We start from the raw sequence: 18,973 nt of genomic DNA, 5'->3' as shown, positions 1-18,973 counted from the left end.
TTGAAGTCGCCAAGATTGTGAAAACTCTTTATTTAGAGGCTGCTGCCTGCCGGTAGGAACGAAAGTGACCCGGCTCGTGTTTCCCACCGGCGGCCTCTGGGGGAAAGGACCCACTTCCGGTTTTGGTTTTCCAACGCTGCTGTAGCCACGCGGGGTTGCTGCAGAGACGGCGGGGAAAGTCGGAGCATCATCGCGTCTGCTCAGGAAGTCGTTTATGGAGCTTGGGAGTCCCGAAAGTCCAGGTGAGCGGTTGAAAAAAGAAGAAATAAACCTTCTCTAACTCACTCTTAGCCATGTCTGGGCAAGTTCTAGCAGTAGCTAGAATTTGTATCTTGTTTTCTGGTCACTAAAGTAAAGGTGCCTTGGTGTTTTGTGTTTTTGTTTAAAAAAAAACAAACTATTTTAGTTGTTTCTCTTTTTCCTCTTTGTATGATAAAACACGAGTCTCTCTGCCTTCAGTTCTAGTGCTTGTGGTCAAAGCTGAATGACTGTCTCGTATCAAAGATGACCAAAATGAAAAAGAAGGACTCTCCGTCCCAAACAGATAACTCTACAACTAAACCAGACGACCTTAAGAATCAGAGAAAGAAGAAGAAGAAAAAGAAGAAGAAAAATATATTTTGGAAAAAGATCAACCAAGCAGAGAAGAGAGCGAGCAAAGAAACCAAAGCAGTAGCAGAATTGCCTCCAAAAACTTCCCAGGAAGTTTCATCTAACTGGAAAGCCTTACAAGAGGTATATTTGGACAATGACTTTTTCTGGAGAGCTGTTTTTTGGGGTGGGGGGGTTTCTTTTTGACAGGTATTTGATGATAGAGAGGAACAGAATGCCAGGTGCTGGGTGTGACAATCATGTTAATCTTTGATTAATCATATAAAAGGAGGGGAAACCTGAGATAGGCTTTGTTCACCAACTTGGCAAACAAAAGCTGGACATCCTACAATCCTATTGCTAACATTTCAGCCCAGACCAAGTCAAATTAATAATGGAATTTGTACCCAAAGGCTTACAAATGAAAGACGAGATTAAAAAAGCATGCTGCTTGGGTTTCAAAGAAATATACACGTTTGGGAGATATTATGGTGACAAAATTAAAATCCTCTTCAATCAAAGTTGATTGAAATCTCCAGCAGCTGGTTATCTTAAATTTGAGACCAGGCTGGAAAAAAAAAATCACATTAACCTAGTTTTGATTCAGGAAGCTAGGTAAATCCAAGTATTTGTGGTTTTGAGGCCACAAATGTAGAAATCTGGTTTAGCCGCCTGTGCAAATCCAACCTGAAAACTGAACACATACATTTGTGTATCTTTTTTTTTAGCTTCTGCAACAAAAGGCCAGCCATTTGAATTCTGCTGTTCCTACACCCAATACGTATTCCAAGAAAAAGCATGCTGACGAGGACGGAAAAACTGTTTCTCGCATATCGGGACCAAATGGGATTGGGAAGAAGCTGACGTCAAAGGTTCAGGTTCCAAGTTTGAATCCCACAGGTGTCACGAGATCTAAAAAGTCCACTCAAGTGAAGGAACCACCACAGGTTCAAGAGGCTGGCAAAGAGCAGAGAAGTGTCCCAGTGGACAACGGAGAGAAGAAGCAAGAAGATATTAAACATAAACGAAGGAAACAGGATGATCCGGTGGCGGCAGCATCTATAGAGTAAGACTTGTGGGCTTTGGACAATACTCTTCAACAAAGATTAGGCAAAGTAGCTGGAGTCTAACCCCAAGTATTTAGAGTTAGTCCTCGGCTTATGATCACAATTGAACCCAAAATTTCTGTTGCTAGGCGAGACAGCTCAATTGCGGTCGTAAGTCAAGAATTGCCTGAGTTTGTTTCCTCAGCTCCCTTTTAGGTAGGCTTTACATTTTTCTCACAAGGGCCTCCTGGCTAAATCTTGGAAAGCTACCTCTTGTTGAGTCAAGATGAGTCACTCAGAATAGAGCTGGAAGGGAGCTTGGAGGTCTTCTAGTCCATCCCCCTGCTCAAGCCGAAGTCCCTATATCATTTCAGACAAGTGGCTGTCCAGTCTCTTCTTAAAAACCTCCAGTGATGGAGCTCCCACAACATCTGGTGGCAAGCTGTTCCACCAGTTAATCGTCCTCACTGTTAGAAAGTTTCTCCTTAATTCCAGGTTGCTTCTCTCCTGGATTGGTTTCCATCCGTTGTTTCTTGTCTTGCCTTCTGGGTGCTTTGGAAAATAAGCTGACCCCCTCCTCCTTGTGGCAGCCCCTCAAATCCTGGAATATACCTAATTCCAGATGATCTGGAATTAGGTGAGGATTCTGGACCTTGAGTTATTTCACAGCGGGTCACTTGAAGCCGACCTCCTTAGTCCTCCTTTCTCCTAATTTCTGGCTCCCATTTGGCTTTCTAGCATCTGGTTTGATGACGTGGATCCAGATGATATCGAAGCAACCTTGGGACCAGAAGCCGCCAAAGTAGCCCGGGAGAATCTGGGCATCAAAGACGAGAGAATCCAGCAGGCAACGGAACCTGAGCTGGTGAAAGAACATGCTTTTGAAGGGTGATTATGTTCTGTAGATTCAGAGGTTGAACGCTTATATAGGGCCCAAAATTTCTCTTTGTTAAGTGAGCCCCCCCCTCCTGTGGTTTTGGAAAGCCTTAAGACCTGGCTATGTTCAAAGGCGTGAGATGTGTGGACCCGTCTTATGTTTTTCAGTCTGGCCTATCCTGTCTTTAACCCGCTTTAATTGTCATAAACCACCCCAAATCTTTTTAAAGTGGGAGGAGGCCTCACGACATTTAAACAATAACCATTTTGCAATTGACACATCGGCATTGACAAAAACCCCTTCAGTCAACTGCAAAAGACAGCTTGACTTGGAACAGCTTTCATCCTGACACATGACCTTTAAACCCTCCCCAAAACAAACCCAACTGCCTATCCCAGGCCCTTGAGAGGGTCTGAACATCTGCCGTGCAACTAACCCTAATAATAATAATGGCAGCAGCAATAATGGAAAGTTAGCAGATGTCTCTTTTTCTACGTTCAAACTCTTTTCTTGGCAGGCTTACCAAAGCAGTGGCCATCGACTGTGAGATGGTGGGCGTGGGGCCCACCGGTGAAGACAGCATCCTGGCCCGTGTCTCAGTTGTGAATTTATTTGGCAAATGTATCTATGACAAGTATGTCAAAGCTACAGAAAAAGTCACAGACTACAGAACCGCCGTTAGTGGGATTCGGCCTGAGCACTTAAAAACAGGTAACAAAGCCGGGCTGATGTTGGTTTGAATTTTATGTAGCCTGTCAAATCAAACTGAAGTTCATCAGGCATCTGATGATTGGGTTGTCACGTTGCCTTGAGCCACGATTTCTTTAATCATGGTTTGTGGAGTAAGGCCTGGGGGGGGGGGGTTAGGTCCTTGCATCCTGCTCAGTGAAAATATATATCTACTTTTTTTTATGGCTGAGGATATTATACCCTGAACAGTAATACATTTGCTAAATTAAAAAAACAACCCCCTTTTTTTTTCAATGTTGTGCTTTCTTGGAATTTTAGGGGAAGATTTCAAAACCGTCCAGAAAGACGTAGCTGACATCCTAAGGGGTAGGATCTTAGTTGGACATGCTCTTCACAATGACTTAAAGGTACTAAGGACTGTAGTATAACCTTTTCATGCCTTTGTTTCAGAATGTATTTCCACAATGTAGCTGGTTTTTCTGATTTATCTTTTCTTCCTTGCTTGCGGGAAGAAATATGCCTGAATATATATATATAATTTATTCATTACAATAAATCATAACTTCTCTCTCTCTGTGTGTAAACAATTATTAAAGTAAAAGTAAATTAAACTAAAAGTAGGTGCCTTGTGTTTTAGTATCCATAGATTTTATCTGGCCAATGCACTTGTTCAGCGTCATCCCCTTCTGGCCTTTTAAGTTCCCCAAATTAAGAAATACTTATTTCCAAATGTGGGGCTTTCAACTCCTGTCACTCTTCTGTGGCTGAGATTTAAATAAGCTACTTCTCACCTAGGGCCAGCGGGGACCTCAAAGGTCTTCTAGTCCACTAACCACATTTGGGGGGCCCTGAGTAATCGTTCCGATGGGTCTTTATTATTATTATTATTTTTCCAGATTCTATTTCTTGATCATCCCAAAAAGAAAATCCGGGACACACAAAGATACAAACCTTTCAAAAAGCAGGTCAAGGTGAGAAAGAAGTCCTTTTTGGACTTCAAGGGAACTGATTCTACACATTTACAAGCTGTTTCTCATTCGGGACCAGCCATTTTAAGCGTTTCCGTTTTGCGCAAAAGTCTTCCGTAAGTTTTTTTTTTTTGTCTCATTGTCTTCCCTGTGGCTGCTCTAAACCTGTCCATGTTGCTAAACAGAGGCTAAGACTATCAGTCCAGGGAATTCAAATGCCAAGTTCTTCCCTCTAATCCAAAGATCCCCAATCTTTTGGGCACCAGGGACCGGTTCCGTGGAGAGAGGTTTTTCCACAGACCGGAGGGTGCGTGGTTTTGTGTGCTGCCTGCATCTCATAGATGGGGTTTTGGTTGTTTGTGCGGACCGGTTGCTGGCATGCCACGGACCAGGGGTTGGGAACCCCTGATCTAATCAATGCTTCCTTGTTTCCTTAGAGCTTAAGACCCTCCCTCAAACTGCTGTGCGATAAACTGCTCAACGTCAAGGTGCAGACCTCAGAACACAGTTCGGTAAGTGATTAGAATCCAGATCCCAGTCGATAGACCTGGGAGGCTAACCCAGAAGGATGAGGAACAGTGCTCTGCTCCATTGAGACTAGGGGGGGGGGTCTGGCTTCCACAGAGGTTTTTAGAAACAGACGTGAGATTTATATCTCAGCCCTCCATGTTCTTAGCCTGCCCATCTTCGGACCGGCTCAGAAGCGGCAAGCCCTGCGTTTCACTCACTGCTTCTCTCTCCCAGGTTCAAGACGCTCAAGCTGCGATGCGACTTTACACTTTGGTGAAAAAACAGTGGGAAGCATCCCTGAAACGAACGCCCAAGGCCCAGAAAGACTAAATCTGGACCGTTTCACGTCCGGCTGGCTTTGCTGCAGCACTGGCTGATCGAAACACTTTTGCTTGATCAGTCCTGCAGCTGCTCTTTGCCCTTAAATTGGCTTTGGCCATTAATTACTTCCAATGGAAGACACGTTTTAAGTGTAACTGAAATGGCAGCCATCTTTTCTCCTTACCTCTTCTGCGTTAGGCAGATGGTTTTGAAATTGTGTTGAGGTTCCAAAATTAGCGGTAATACAGCAGAGGAAAGCGGAGTCTCCCTGTTTGTGCCGTTTTGGCTTCTCTGCTTAAATCTGTATGTACGCACCCTTCTCTAGCCATCAGGTAGGTCAAAAAAGTTTTAAAACAAGATTCATCCTTTTTCCTTTGCTGTAGTCCATGATAAGATCTGATCCTTGCAATCGTCTGTTGAAAAAAAAAAAAACTACGGCTTGACCGCGCCTCGTTTTCCTATTTATTGTACAGCCTTTAGTGTGTTCGGCAAAATATAAGCTCTTTCACGTTTTGCAAATAAATAATCGAAGTTCCGTAAAAGAAAGCAAAGCTTTGCCCTCCTGTTCATCTTGAAATAATTGATGGGGCAAGAAAAAAATAAATAAAAGAAAAGTCATCTATCAGGGATCGTGCCTTGTTAGAAGCCCTGTGAAATAAAAATTGAGAAAAAAGTTGTATTTTATTAAAAAGGGCATCGCTTTAAAAGATTTGGACTTTCTTTTAGGAAATAAAAACATTGTTTAGATACATCCATTTAAATTTTAAAAACAATTCAGTTCACCTTTCTTCTGCAATTTTGAGAGTGCCTTCTTTGACAGGGCCACGATTTCCTAGAGGTAAATACATACAACATTTGGGGCATCAGAAAGTGCAATTTCTGGTGTCATCTTGCTTACCCATCTTCTGAGTTCCTTTTCGGACCGGATTAAAATAAATCTTGTTTGCCACAAAAAGTATCCCCTTAATATTCCTTCCTGCTTACCAAACTAGAAGTAAATCTGCTCTTCATTTCTATCAGCATGTCGGTAACGCTGTGGGAGACCATCTCCACCACAATTTCATCTGTGATTTAAAAGAAATTAAAAAGGCTTTGGCTTTTTAATTTCTTTTTAAGTGGAATCATTTTTGTGCGGTTTTCCCTGGCTGGGCAGGACAGGATCCCGCACAAACGTCGTTACCATATTTAAACATCTCGTCGATCAGGACACAAATGTTTTCCACCACTTCGGGATCTTCCCTGTGGACCTGGTAGCAATCCTTTAGCAGGATGATCCCGTTACCCTTCTGGTCTGTCACTATGAATCGGAAACCGGCTAACTCTGAAAAAAGAGGGAGATTTTATTAAATCCCCGGCTGATTTTCCCAGCAGACAATGTTAACTTTCACTCCGTTCACTCAGAGCACATTATGCTATCCCAAATAGGCGATTTTCCTGCCTCTAAACCTCCAGCAAATCCAAATAAGCAAGAAAGGACAACAGTCTTGGCTGGCTACTTAGAGCTTGTATCTCTGCGTGTGGAAGTAATCCTGTGATTGTCGTTTTGTATGAGTTCAAATAAAAACTGCCCTGTGGAGGGAGAGTCTAATCCTAAACTAGTCTTTCCTCCCAGCTCCCTTTGTGAATACGATCTGGCTTGGCCTCTTAATATTCTTGAGTTATTACCGTTGGCAATCCGTTCCTCGCAGATTCCGCCCCCCCCCCCCCCGGACAGGAAGATTCTGGTTGGACTCACAGGCTTACAACACTCCATTTAAAACCATTCAGTCGTTGAAGTTACCACCACACCGAAAAAATTGACTTAGGACCGTTTTTCAGACTTAATAATAATAATAAAGTTGGAAGGGACCTTGGAGGTCATCTAGTCCAACCCCCTGCTCAGGCAGGAAACTCTACACCATTTCAGACAAATGGCTGTCCAGTCTCTTCTTAAAAACTTGGAGCATCCACCGCTTCTGGAGGCAGGGTGTTCCACTGGTTAATTGTTCTAACTGTCAGGAAGTTTCTCCTTAGTTCTAGGTTGCTTCTCTCCTTGATCAGTTTCCATCCGTTGCTTCACAGCCATTGAGCCAATGACTTCACAGCCATTGTGGCCTCCCCATGGCCACGTGATCAAAATTAAGATGGTTGGCAACTGGCATGTACTTAGGACTGTTGCAGAGTCCCAGAGTCACAGGACCCCCTTTTGCGATCTGACATGCAAAATTGACAGGGAAGTTAATCGTGTGGCTAAGGGTGACAGGGAAGCTCCTAAAATGGGGCAAAACTCAACTGGCTCACTAAGCAACAGGAATTTTGGGCTTATTTTTTTTTTGTGATCGTAAGTCGGGGACTATGTTCCATCTACCAAGCGATGGAGTTCAAGGCTTGGAAACCCGTACCGGATGTCCTCAGGAGGCTGGCCAGGGCGAGGCAAGCATTTTTCACCAGCACAGGGCTGTCCGGATGCTGCCTCATTGCTTCCAGCAAAAGCAGGGAATAAGGTTCATATTTGACTTCATCTATGCATCCTGCAAGGGAAACCGGAAAACATCCCACGAAATTATGATGATGATTATTATATTTCCAGAAAGGTGGTGCTACTGCAAAGGAAACGGAAAGCAATTTTGTTTTTAAATGAACCGGCCTAGTAGAACTCAATACGTGGTTTCTTCAACATCAGACAAGCAATCCTCAAGTTAACGACCGTTTGTTCAAGGAGGGTTCAAAGTTACGACGGCCATGGGAAAAATGACTTGTGAACTCTACGCGTACCTTACAGCTGTGGCACATACACAGACACCACGGTCACAGGATTGCAGCTGGGACGCTGGGCAAGCCCTGGTTTCGTACTTACGACTCGTTGGGACACGCAATCGTAATTTGTGGGTTGTTTTTGAAAAAAGAAAAAAAAATGCCCCCTGGGAGAAGCTGTATTGTTTCTGCCCATTTTTGTCAGAAAATGTCCGCTGGAGGAAGCTGTATTCGCTTGACTTGCTTAAGAAACCCCATGGAAATTGTCCTAAAACGGAGTCTGCCTTGACTTAATGAGCACAACAACTTACAGGAGAAATTCCATCCCTGATTATGTGGTTGCCTGAATGCCCATCTTCCTCCTGGCTCAGGAGACTCACCGTGAAGAGAAAGGGCCCAAAAAGCGCTGACTGCCATCTCTGCGACTTCCACGTGGGGGAGATGCAAGTGGAGGATGACGGAGACCAGCTCAGTGGCGTATTTCAGTGGGCTCTCGGCCACGTCAGCCACTGAATTGACAAAAAAAAAGCCACAACAGTCAGCACGAAGTGCAGTATACTTGGTCCTCGGCTGAGCCCCAAATAACTTCAAATAACAATAGAAGGGACCTTGGAGGTCTTCTAATCCAGCCCCCCTGCTCAGGCAGGAAGCCCTATACCAAATGGCTGTCCAACATCTATTTTGTATTGTGGCTTAGCCCTTACAGCTGGCACCCCACACTAAATGAGGGAGATGCTTGACCGTTCCAGACAAATGGCCGTCCAGTCTCTTCTTGAAATCCTCCAGTATTGGAGCACCACAGCTTCCGAAGACAAACCGTTCTACTGATAAATTGTCCTCGCTATCAGGAAATTTCTCCTTCGTTCTAGGTCGCTAAACAAGTGGCTGTAAATTGAGGACTACCTGTACTACTCCTTGTGCTCGATTAACCTGGCTGCTTTTATCAACCCATCCACTGCCTGTCTTCCTCCTAAATCACCGCAATAGGTTTTTCTCCACCCCAAATGGCTTACAAACATCTGGAAGAGCTAGGGACGCCTGTCCAAACAGAGGCCATGTTTTCCAGCTGCTCAATTGGAGGCGTATGGTGGCTTTTTTATTCTTCTTCTTCTTTCTACCCACCGTTTACAGCCAGGGTCCAAATGAGGCTACAACAAGCAAGGCAGAGCTCTTTGTTTTGAGCAAAACGACACAAGGTGGTCAAGACATCCGTGAAAATGTTGGCTCCCCGGAGGGCAGCGGTGGCAGCTTCTAGAAAGTGGCAGAAAAAAAAGAGAGGGTGGTGATGAACAAACGGGGCAGGATGGCAGAGCTGTAGACCCCTCTTGCATAATCGGCGCTGTGCTAGAATTCCCAGCCGGCGAGGCCACCGGGCTGGGTGAGAGCACCTTACCGTTGGAGGACATCATCATAAACAAGGAGCAGATCATACAAAGGAGCTCTTCGTGGTCTGGATGGGTCCTCATCAAATTCAGCAGGCAGCTGAGGTTGTCCTCCTCAGCCAGTATCTCCACGTTCAAGTTCTGAGCTACAGCTGTCAAAAGCAGACATTGAGCCCAGAAACCTCTAGGCCCTTTGTTGAATTAAGGAGCAATAAATAATCATTTGGGTTATCGTAGAGAACCTGACGGTTGCTGGTCTTCTCACCTCTCCCGGTGATTCCAAGCAGCAACGAAAATCCAGCCAACAGTGTCTCAAGGGAATCGTTGTGTTTGTTCATAGCATCAATCACCGGATCCACCAAGTGAAGGAACACCTTGACACCAACTGGGGGAAGAAGCTGCAGCTTTCGTTTTTCGTGCCTAATATAACTCTCCTGCATTTTAGCACCAACGAGCGGCTTTATTTCTCTCTTGAATGGGAAATGCTTGGAAATCCAGATTAAAACTGATCATTTGCAAAGGGATCTTGGAAATCAGACTGATAACCACAGGCCATTAGACTAGCAGGCAGCAGCTACAGTCCCAGGACCAGCCTTGTTTTAAAACGTGAATTTCCAGCCTGGCTTTGGACGTTCTTTGGGCAGTACTGTATCAGAAATTAATCTGAGGATGGCTAACCTAGATCTGTTGTCCAATAACACAATAAATCTGCACACATAAAGCCCGGGCCTGAATTCCTATTTTCCACTCGTTATGGTGATGTTGTTAGGTTGTATGGCTCAGCCACTGAGGCTTCTACATCTTTAATCAGGACAGGACGGCGTCTTCAGCAAAATATTGAAATGTGAAAAAAAAAAAAACCAAAGCATTCCAGGGTATAATCTTAGCATTCTCAGCCCTCCCAAGTCCAGAGCTTGGGTCTTGATCACCAAAGAACCCAGCATGTTGAAATATAGCTAGTCCTTGACTTACGTCTACAATTAGGGGCCATTGTTAAGCAAAGCGTTTCTTAAATGAGTCACGCTTGATAGCTACAGTTTTGCCTTGGTTGCTCAGTTGTTAAATGAATCACACGGTCATTAAGCAGATCCAGCTTCCTTCCCCCCCCCCACTGAGTTGTTGGAAAGGTCATAAATGGTTGATTGACCCCGGGATGCTGCAACTATCATGAATACATGCCAGTTGCCAAAATCCCAAATTTGACCTTTGGGATGCTACAGTAGTCATAAATGCAAGGACGAGTCATAAACCCCTTTTTTTCAGTGTCACTATAACTTTGAACAGTCACTAAATGCATAAATGCAAATCAAGGACAACCTGGAAGAAGATGAACTTAAAGGAAAGAGTCCCATAAAAAGAAAAACGTACTTTTTTCCTCGTTCAACAGGCTGTTGAGACGTTCAATGCTCTTTTCTTGGGCTTCCTCAACTTCTGGGTAAGACATCATGAATTCTGCAGGAGAATTAAAAATAAAAAAGCAACTTCCCATGCGATCCACCTCACAATTTTTTTTTAAATCATCTGTAGAAGCTCCAGTTTCAATTCTCTTGATGTATTTGCACAAATGTGCAAGGAAGGATTTTTTTTTTCCCCCCTGAAATCACCCTTAATCCTCAGAGGCATCTTTAGGGTTTTCTCATACTTGGTCAAAACAAATATTTAGCCCACATCCTTTTATTAGAAGTTAACTCCCCTTGATTTCCACAGGACTTATTTCTGACTAAGGATTGGATTCTCGCTCCCATCAAGCTTACCCAGTCACTTGAGATATTTTTTCCCCATTAATTACTGAATTGTATACAGTATAGTTCTGCATAGTATATAGTTATAGCTCCGAAAATAGCCAAAAATGACTTTCTCTGTGTTGTGTTCCTTAAGACATAAAAAGAAGAAGAAAAAACAGCCGAACATGAAAGTGGTATGTTAAATTACTTAGCCAGCACTACCTAAAATTGTCTGGATCCTATTTGTCTGAATTATATCCAGGAAACCTGGAGGAAGTTTTTTCTCCACCTTTATTAAAGGAGATTTGGCTTCAATGAGGCATTCTCGGATAAGTGGATTTTCAACCAGCTCCCTAAAATGACAGAAAAAGAGAGAAACAAGTTTTGAGGGGCTGCCCCAAAGAAGAGGGGGGTCAACCTCTTCTCCAAAGCACCAAACGACAGGACAAGAAGCAACGGATGGAAACTAATCAAGGAGAGAAGCAACCTAAAACTAAGGAGAAACTTCCTAACGTGGAGAACAATCAACCAGTGGAACTCCTTGCCTCCAGAAGTGGTGGGTGCTCTATCACTGGAGGCTTTCAAGAAGAGATTGGAGCACCATTTGTCTGAAAGGGTATAGGGTCCCCTGCTCGAGCAGGGGGTTGGACTAGAAGACCTCTGAGGTCCCTTTCAGCTCTGTTCTAATGGGAGAAACTCACTCTGCGGTGGGCCTCGCAGAAGGATCAATTTTCAACATCAGAAAGAGAAGGGAGGACAGCGAAGGCTTCCGTTTCTTCAACTCACTCAAAGCCCCCTGAAGAGCTGCGGCCTCCTTCTTAATGTTGTGCAGTAACAACACGGGCTCTTTCACCTACAAAGACACACAACCAGAGAGATTCTTACAAGGAACGCCTAAGAACAGTAATCCATTCATAGTGCAGCCAGCCCTCCATTTACGACAGATCACCTAGCCCTTAGCAACTGTTCACTCTTACAACAGACCTCCCCAGCAAGGTCTTTTGCAACCTGGTTGCGTCGTGGAATGAGTGGCACCTGATTTTATGCCCTCCCCCCCACGGTTGTTAAGTGAACCACTGCACTCGTTTTAAGTGAATCACGAGTGATTTTCGCTTCCTCCACTGACTTGGCTTGTCACAAACCAGCTGGGAAGGGCATAAGATCACGTGACCCCGTACTTGATCTTATTCAAGTACCTGCCAGTCTCCAAGCATCGGGATTTTGATCTCATGACCGTGGGAAAACTACAACAGTCGTAAGTGTGAGGACTTTTTTTCCCCAGCACCGCTGTAGCTTTGAATGAATGCTTGTAAAGTACGTGGCAGATGTCAGCTTTTTCCCGCATTTCACAGAGGAACATCTGCTAAATTGATTTGTCCACCAGTTTCTCTTTGAACTTGAGATCTGTGCTCAGACATCCTTTCCCAAAGCTGGAATTTGCAATGCGAGTTTATCATTTAAACGTTTAAAAATCACGACGCTTTCCATCTTGAAATTGCTTTTATCGCCCTCCCGTGCCGTCATCTCGCAAGACTTAAAAATTTGCAAACTTTTATCGTGCCCTGAACTGGGAACGACGCCGCGTACCTCCGAGAGAGAACAGGCGATCATGTCCAGCAAAATAGAGCCCAACGACCAAATGTCAGATTTGTCACTGAAAGAAAAATGGAGCGCCTCCGGAGCCATCCAGCATTTAGAATCAGGCTCTGTGGGAAAGGAAACCCACCAGGACAATTTTGAAGTTGCTACAAAGAGCAGATTTGAGTTACGACGTTGAGCCCAAAAGCTCTGTCGCTAAGAAAAACGTTTCTTAAGTGAGATACTTTCAAAAAAAAGGCTAGAGACAGTCACTTGTCTGAGATGGTGTAGGTTCTCCTGCTTGAGCGGAGGTGGTGGTGTGTGTGTGGCTGGACTAGAAGACCTCCAAGGTCCCTTCCAGCTCTATTCTACTCAGATGCCTTTCCGTGATGCGACTTACCTTCTTCAGCCCTGATTTTCCATTTTATCTCATCGGCCATGAGGGTTTCCGAGCTGAAATCACAAAGCATGAAAGACTCTTCCCCAGCAGAAAGGATGTTAGATGGTTTGAGATTCCTGGAATATCGCAAAAGAGGGCCAGTTTCAGTCCCCTGCCCTTCCCCCCCCCAAACAACTTGTTGTAAGGGGATGTTGTAAGCTGATTGACTGCCTACAGTAATAGCGGGAGAATCAGTATGTTAGAAGTCCCTGATCCAGATTGGATGGGGGTAAATATTTGGGTCACTTTATGTATCATTTCATATCATATATCACCTAATGAGAAGGAAGGACTCACTGGAGAAGGGCCTAATGCTGGGAAAGATGGAGGGCAAGAGAAGAAGGGGACGACAGAGAAGGAGGTGGCTGGATGGAGTCACTGAAGCAGTAGGTGTGAACTTAAATGGACTCCAGAAGATGGACAGGAAGACCTGGAGGAACATGGCCCATGGGGTCATGATGGGTCGGACACGACTTCGCAATTAACAACAACAACAACATGTACCATTTCACCCCTTAAAACACACAGCATTGTTTCCCAGGGGGTCAGACCCTCCCCATTTGGAACGGGGGCTGAACCCACCAAGCCACCCTCGAGCTGATGGGGGTCGTGTGCCTTCTGCTAAAAAAAAAAACAAATAATCAAATCCTTCTCACCGGTGAAAAATTTTGAGCCGATGGAGGTAAACTAAGACATCCACCATCTGACCTAAGAACATCCAAATCGCCTGCGGAGAGAAACAGCCGGTTTAGGAAGAAGGGAGAGTTCTTGATTCAACAATTAAAGAGTGTGGGGAAATGAAATTACAATTTCATTTGACAAATTGTAATTTCAAGTTGACAAAGGCATGTTTTATGCCCGTCCTGGAATTTTTCAAGCAAGGGATCCGTTCTTTCTCCAAAGATTGATGATTGATTAATCGATTGAGGAAAGGACTTTCTCAGCAGGCTTCCAATAAACAAAGTCAGTGGGGGAAGCCGGATTTGTTTAACGACTGCATGATCCATTTAACAGCCACAATAATTTGCTTATCAACGTTTACAGAAAAGGCCAGGTGCAGCTCCCTTTAGCCATCGTCTCGTTCAGCAATGTTAATTCTGGGTCCTTCGTAAATCGAGGGGACTTACATTTGCAATTTAAAAGAATTTGCAGTTTGAGATTGGAATTACTTGGGATTTACGCCCCTTTGCAACCCTAACCCTCTTCCCACAGATCCAGGTTAACAAAACACACCGGCTGTGTTCCCCCAGTGTGCTTAGCTCAAATAAAGCCACCGCGTTATGGCTGAATATGGTCATATCTGGTTCACCCAACATTCCAAGAAGTAGATTGATTTCTACAAAAAAAACAACAACAACGAAACCCAAACAGATTTGCAAAGATCAGGACGGTTCAGCCAGCTTTGATATGACCTTGTTCGGAAACTTATCGTGTTTTAGCCTCTTAGCTTTGATACGCGAGAACAGATCCTCATGGTGGGAATGGTGCATCACCAGGCAAAGGAAGAGAGAAGAAATCTGAAAAGAGAAGGGTCAGGTGATCAAAATCCAGATCCTGGACAACTGGCTCCTATTTACGACGTGATTTTGCGGTCTGACAAGCGAAGTCAACGGGGGACGCCTACTTAACAGCCCTATTGCTAACTGCAGGGATTCACTGAACGAGACTATGGCAAGAAAAGTCGTAAAATGGGGCAAAATTCGCTTCCCAGCCGCCTTGCTTGGCAACAGAGATTTTGAGTTCAATCGTCATAACTCAAAGACTAGCTGTATTCAAATCACCCAGTTCTTAACACCAATTTTATTACAGCTATCATAGTGTATATACAGTTATTCTATCAATTCTGCTGTTGCCCAGCCCCATTCAATTCTAAAAAAAAACCTTGCAGGATGCTTGCAACTTCAGGGATTCTATTTCTCACCTTGTTGTCCCAGATGATAAAGAATTCCTTGTAGGCGCAAATATTCTTATGCTTTAGTTTCAACAGCTCCATCACCTGTAGGAAAAAATGGCCCATCAGGAAAAAAAAATAGTCTTTTTTTCTAACTATGCTTAAGAATGACATTACAGTGCTAAATTTGAAATCTGTGCCTAGATTGCGCTCATGGTTTTATGTGATGCCTAAGTTGTTTAGATACTAAACCACAGTAATAATGTTGGATACTAGTTGGCTTGTCTGAACCAGACAAAGTGAAATGGGAGAGAATTAAAGGTACACGATGAGTCCTCAACTTAACAATCATTTGTTTAATGACCGTTCAAAGTTACAAGCACTCTGAAAAAAAAAGGTGACATATGATCGTTTTTCACACTTAATGACACACATCCCGGCATATGTTTTCCCAGGCACAACAGCCAAAGATCTTACATTATTTCACTAGATACAATTTAAATAAGGATAATTACCTCTTTGAGAGCATCGTTCGCCTGATTTTCATCAATGCATTCGACCTGCCCAAAAACAGACCCAGTCAAAACACATACAATCTTTTCGATTAAAGTTTAAAATATACTACGATTTAAAAAAAACAAACAAACCAACACCAACAAAGAAACAAATGTATAAAAACAAATACATTTCCTCTTTTTCCAATACAGGTAGTCCTCAAACTTACAACCGTTTATTTAGTGACCGTTTAAAGTGACAACAGCACTAAAAAAAAGTGACGACCATTTTTCACACTGAGGAATGTTGCAACCCACAGACACGTGATCAAAATTCAAACCCTTGGCAATGGACTTGTATTTATGACGGTCGCAGTGTCCCGGGATCACGTGATCCTCCCTTACCACCGTCTGACAAGCAAAGCCAATGGGGGAAACCAGATCCACTTAACGACCGTGTTACTAACTTAACCACAGCGATTCACCTAACCACTGTGGCAAGTTATAAAATGAGACAAAATTCACTTAACGACCATCTCGCATAGCAACAGATACTTAAGTTGTAAGTCAAGGACTACCTGTAAAAAATTCCTTTTCTCTGCCAAGCTGAGCATTTGGACAGACACTGACAATATTCGTCCCTGCCAGTGGCTGCTTTTAATTCCAGTTTTATGTTTAAAGAAGCAGAAAGACTTTGGTGAACATTAAACAGAGTGCAAATCAAAGGCTGAACATCCACTTGAAATCCTTCAAAAGAGACGGCAAGGCTAAACCCGCCAATGATGTCCCGGCTATGGCTAGGCTGATGGACCCTAATCCTGGTTTTGTTCCATTTATGAGGGAATCACAAAGCTGATTTTATTCTGAAAAATGGTCCCTCTCTGTTGTTTCGACCTGCGCATTGGCCTCTGAGACAATTCACAGGGATGTCTTTTTGGGAACTGCATCCTGTTGCCATGGCGACCTGCGTTTCCGTGCATCCCGCTCACCTTTTTCAACATGTATTTCTTTCTTGCGGTGTCTTTTCCTTTTACCATGGATTCCACCACCAGCATCGTTCCCAGAGCCCCCGGGGGAAGCTCCTTCACAATCTGCCTCGGAAGCAAACATCCGATTTTAATAATATTATACAATGGCCCAGCTCATGCCTGATGCGTTTGTCTGTCTACCTATCCATCTTTCTATATCTATCTCTCAATCTTGATCTGTCTGTCTGTCTGTCTCTCTCTCTCTCTATCTATCTAATCTCTTTTTATCTCATCTAATTACCTGCCCTCTCTATATCTATTTATCTAATCTGTCTATCTCATCTAATCTCAACCTTTACATCTATCTATCTATCTATCTATCTATCTATCTATCTATCTATCTATCTATCTATCTCTATTTTGTCTAATCTATGTATGTACAGCTAGACATACACATGCACGTAGTATGTATGTGTACACACAACAATCATTGTGATTGGTTTCACACATTACACTAAACCATGGTTTCTTTAACAGTTGCTTAAACTGCCTCCTGGCTTGACCCATCAACCACCCAGCTGTGTGAAGGGAGGGGGAGATGCTCGCCCACTGCATTGTTTAGTCTGGGTACGGATCAATCAAATCAAACCGAATAGAGCTGGAAGGGACCCTGAAGGTCTTCTAGTTCAACCCCCTGCTCAAGCAGGAGACCCTAGACCATTTCAGACAAGACCCCCTTTTCAGAAACGAGTCTTTTCTCTTTCCTGAAAAAAGGGGGGGTCCAGTGTCCCCCTCCCCGCCGCGAGCTTCGCCACCCCAGACCTGGTATTTCTCCATGGCTGAACAATAATGGGGCGGGGGCGTCAGGCGTAAACGGTTCTAGCCCCCTCCCCGCGGAGATCGTTCTTTCCTGCCCCTCCTTGTCTGTTTTCTCTAGCCCTCCCCCCTTTCCGCCCACTCCCCATTCCGTATTCCTTTCCTAAATCAATCAATCAACCATCAATCAATCAGTCAGAACGTTCCGAAGGAAAAAAAAAACAGATTTCAACTCGCGAAGAGATTCGCTCCGTGGTCTGGCAAAGGCGCAAAGTGATTTTATTTGGCTCTCTCTCCCTCCCCCCGCCCCGTCACACACACTCCCCAAAATCCCCCCCCCGGAAATGCACCAAACAAAGAAACTGTTTTGAGACGGGGGGGGGTCTTTTCCATTTGAAAAACTCAAGGGGTCTTTGAGCCTCTGAAGAATTACTTGGAGGGACCGTTTGCAAAGGAAAGGAAAGTGATCCGGAAACGTGGGGAAAAAAGGCTCTTCTCACTGTTAACAATAATGGAAGGAAGGAAAAGGAAAGAAGGATTTAAAAACAAACTCTTGAAATAATACATATGGAAGGGATATTGAGCCCAAAATAATAGCCTTAAATACATCAGAAGCAGAATATCGACTTGAAAGTTAAAGATGGGAAATTAAAAGGCACGGATAAAACAAAATATTCATAATTCAGGTCGGTGCTCTCTGAGCTTGGTTGTTTTCTTGATACCCAACTAGGTAACATCATCAGTGCTGGCTAGAAAACCACCAAGTTCAAAAAGCACCAAAGACCCCACAAATTATAATTGTGTTAAAGCTAAAGACAACAGAGAACAGCTAAATTAATTCTTTGCATCCGTCTTCATCGCAGAAAAAATATAGGCACAGTGTACTTCTACCTAAATTACTTTTTTTTCCCAGAAAGGGTGTTTTAAGAACAGAAGGAGGGCAAAAGACAATGGTCAGCTTTGTTGACCGATCAAACATTAACCGAGTATCAAGTCCAGAGGATAACTTGCAGAAAGTAAACAGGTTAAAATAGGCATTAAAATGGCACCCAAAGAATTTGCGAAGTTCCTGGAAATTACAGATCAGTTTATTTTAACATCTGTTTCCAGGTAAGCAGATGGACATCTCATGGAAGACGGATTTCTTAAGCAAGCTACTTACTAGGGAATATTTTGGTTGGAAGAGAGGTGACTTTTCGCAAGGTAAATTGTACCACCCACTTCTTTTAGTACGTTCATAAGCATATAAATACAGGTCGTTTTGTAGAAACTCTACGTTTGGACTTTTGGAGACCTTTGAATGATGGATTCACCTGTCACACTGACTAAGCCATAATGTGTTTTTCTTGGCTTGGCACACCCGTTGAAGCCAACTCTATAGGGAGTCCTTGATTTACATCCACAACTGAGCCCAAAATTTCCATTGCTAAACAAGACAGTTGTTAAGTGAGGTTTGCCCAATTTTTATGGCCTTTCTTTCCAGTTGGCTGACTGTCTTGATAGGTGGCCCCAAATGCCAAATCCAGCCTAAACATCTGGTTGGCTGACATGAGAGGTGGACCAAAATGCCAAACTCAGTCCAGACATCTGCCTGGGATGACTTGACAGCTAGGTCAAGAATGGGAAATCCAGCCCAAACATCTGGCTGGCTGAGTCGGCCGGGAGAGGTCCCATAAATGCCCAATCCAGCCGAAACATCTGACCGTGCGCCCAGCCACCGAACGTCCTCCATTTGCGCGTTCTCTTCGCTCGGAAATTCGGGAAAACTCAACCCGCTTTCCTGGCCAAGCGGCTCCGCGCTTTTGCGCACCGGGCGGAGCGCGCGTTTTTACGCGCGGCGCATCTCTCCAGCCTTGGGCGCTGCAGGCGGGGGATGCCCGCCTGGGCGGGACGAGACGGGGCCGGCCTTCCCTTCCCTGCCCGCCTCCCGTGGGTCTGGCTCTCC

The 18,973-nt window shown here is 44.1% G+C and overlaps 2 protein-coding genes across 5 annotated transcripts; one reads left to right on the top strand and one right to left on the bottom strand.

Annotated features, from left to right (window-relative positions):
- Window positions 1-90: 90 nt before the first annotated feature.
- Window positions 91-5,549, top strand: REXO4 (REX4 homolog, 3'-5' exonuclease). The gene is made up of 9 exons (XM_039322979.1): window positions 91-242; window positions 460-735; window positions 1,320-1,657; window positions 2,376-2,525; window positions 3,032-3,225; window positions 3,523-3,611; window positions 4,101-4,175; window positions 4,610-4,684; window positions 4,917-5,549. The coding sequence occupies exons 2-9, from the start codon at window positions 505-507 to the stop codon at window positions 5,010-5,012; spliced, it is 1,248 nt and encodes a 415-aa protein (XP_039178913.1). The 5' UTR covers window positions 91-242; window positions 460-504; the 3' UTR covers window positions 5,013-5,549.
- Window positions 5,423-18,891, bottom strand: STKLD1 (serine/threonine kinase like domain containing 1). Of its 4 annotated transcripts, none has more exons than XM_039322971.1 (20): window positions 18,191-18,891; window positions 16,234-16,335; window positions 15,266-15,310; window positions 14,781-14,855; window positions 14,272-14,376; window positions 13,516-13,586; window positions 12,821-12,936; window positions 12,430-12,548; window positions 11,544-11,695; window positions 11,065-11,195; window positions 10,487-10,570; window positions 9,384-9,503; window positions 9,130-9,270; window positions 8,859-8,987; window positions 8,117-8,245; window positions 7,385-7,585; window positions 6,184-6,324; window positions 5,988-6,067; window positions 5,787-5,835; window positions 5,423-5,651 (listed from the first exon to the last, which is right to left on the bottom strand). In XM_039322971.1, exons 2-20 carry the CDS (start codon window positions 16,297-16,299, stop codon window positions 5,626-5,628), a joined length of 1,980 nt encoding a protein of 659 aa, XP_039178905.1. In that variant the 5' UTR covers window positions 16,300-16,335; window positions 18,191-18,891; the 3' UTR covers window positions 5,423-5,625. The 4 variants fall into 4 exon arrangements, with proteins under 4 accessions (XP_039178905.1, XP_039178906.1, XP_039178907.1 ...); XM_039322972.1 differs by having other exon boundaries at window positions 18,732-18,891; XM_039322973.1 differs by lacking the exon at window positions 18,191-18,891 and having other exon boundaries at window positions 7,385-7,513; window positions 16,234-17,312.
- Window positions 18,892-18,973: the final 82 nt, after the last annotated feature.

This window comes from Crotalus tigris, unplaced genomic scaffold, assembly GCF_016545835.1.
Source record: "Crotalus tigris isolate CLP2741 ecotype Arizona unplaced genomic scaffold, ASM1654583v1 scf7180000024153.1733885, whole genome shotgun sequence".
NCBI lineage: Eukaryota > Metazoa > Chordata > Lepidosauria > Squamata > Viperidae > Crotalus > Crotalus tigris.
This window is presented reverse-complemented; position numbering and strand designations above follow the sequence as displayed.

Coding starts and splice junctions, on each gene's coding strand:
- REXO4 (XM_039322979.1), top strand. CDS start 505: ATGACCAAAATGAAAAAGAAGGACTCTCCGTCCCAAACAGATAACTCT. Junction 3,612..4,100: donor CTCTTCACAATGACTTAAAG/GTACTAAGGACT, acceptor TTATTTTTCCAG/ATTCTATTTCTTGATCATCC. Junction 4,176..4,609: donor CTTTCAAAAAGCAGGTCAAG/GTGAGAAAGAAG, acceptor TTGTTTCCTTAG/AGCTTAAGACCCTCCCTCAA.
- STKLD1 (XM_039322971.1), bottom strand. CDS start 16,299: ATGCTGGTGGTGGAATCCATGGTAAAAGGAAAAGACACCGCAAGAAAG. Junction 15,311..16,233: donor AGAAATACATGTTGAAAAAG/GTGAGCGGGATG, acceptor GTTTTTGGGCAG/GTCGAATGCATTGATGAAAA. Junction 6,325..7,384: donor CAGCCTCCTGAGGACATCCG/GTACGGGTTTCC, acceptor CTCTTTTTTCAG/AGTTAGCCGGTTTCCGATTC.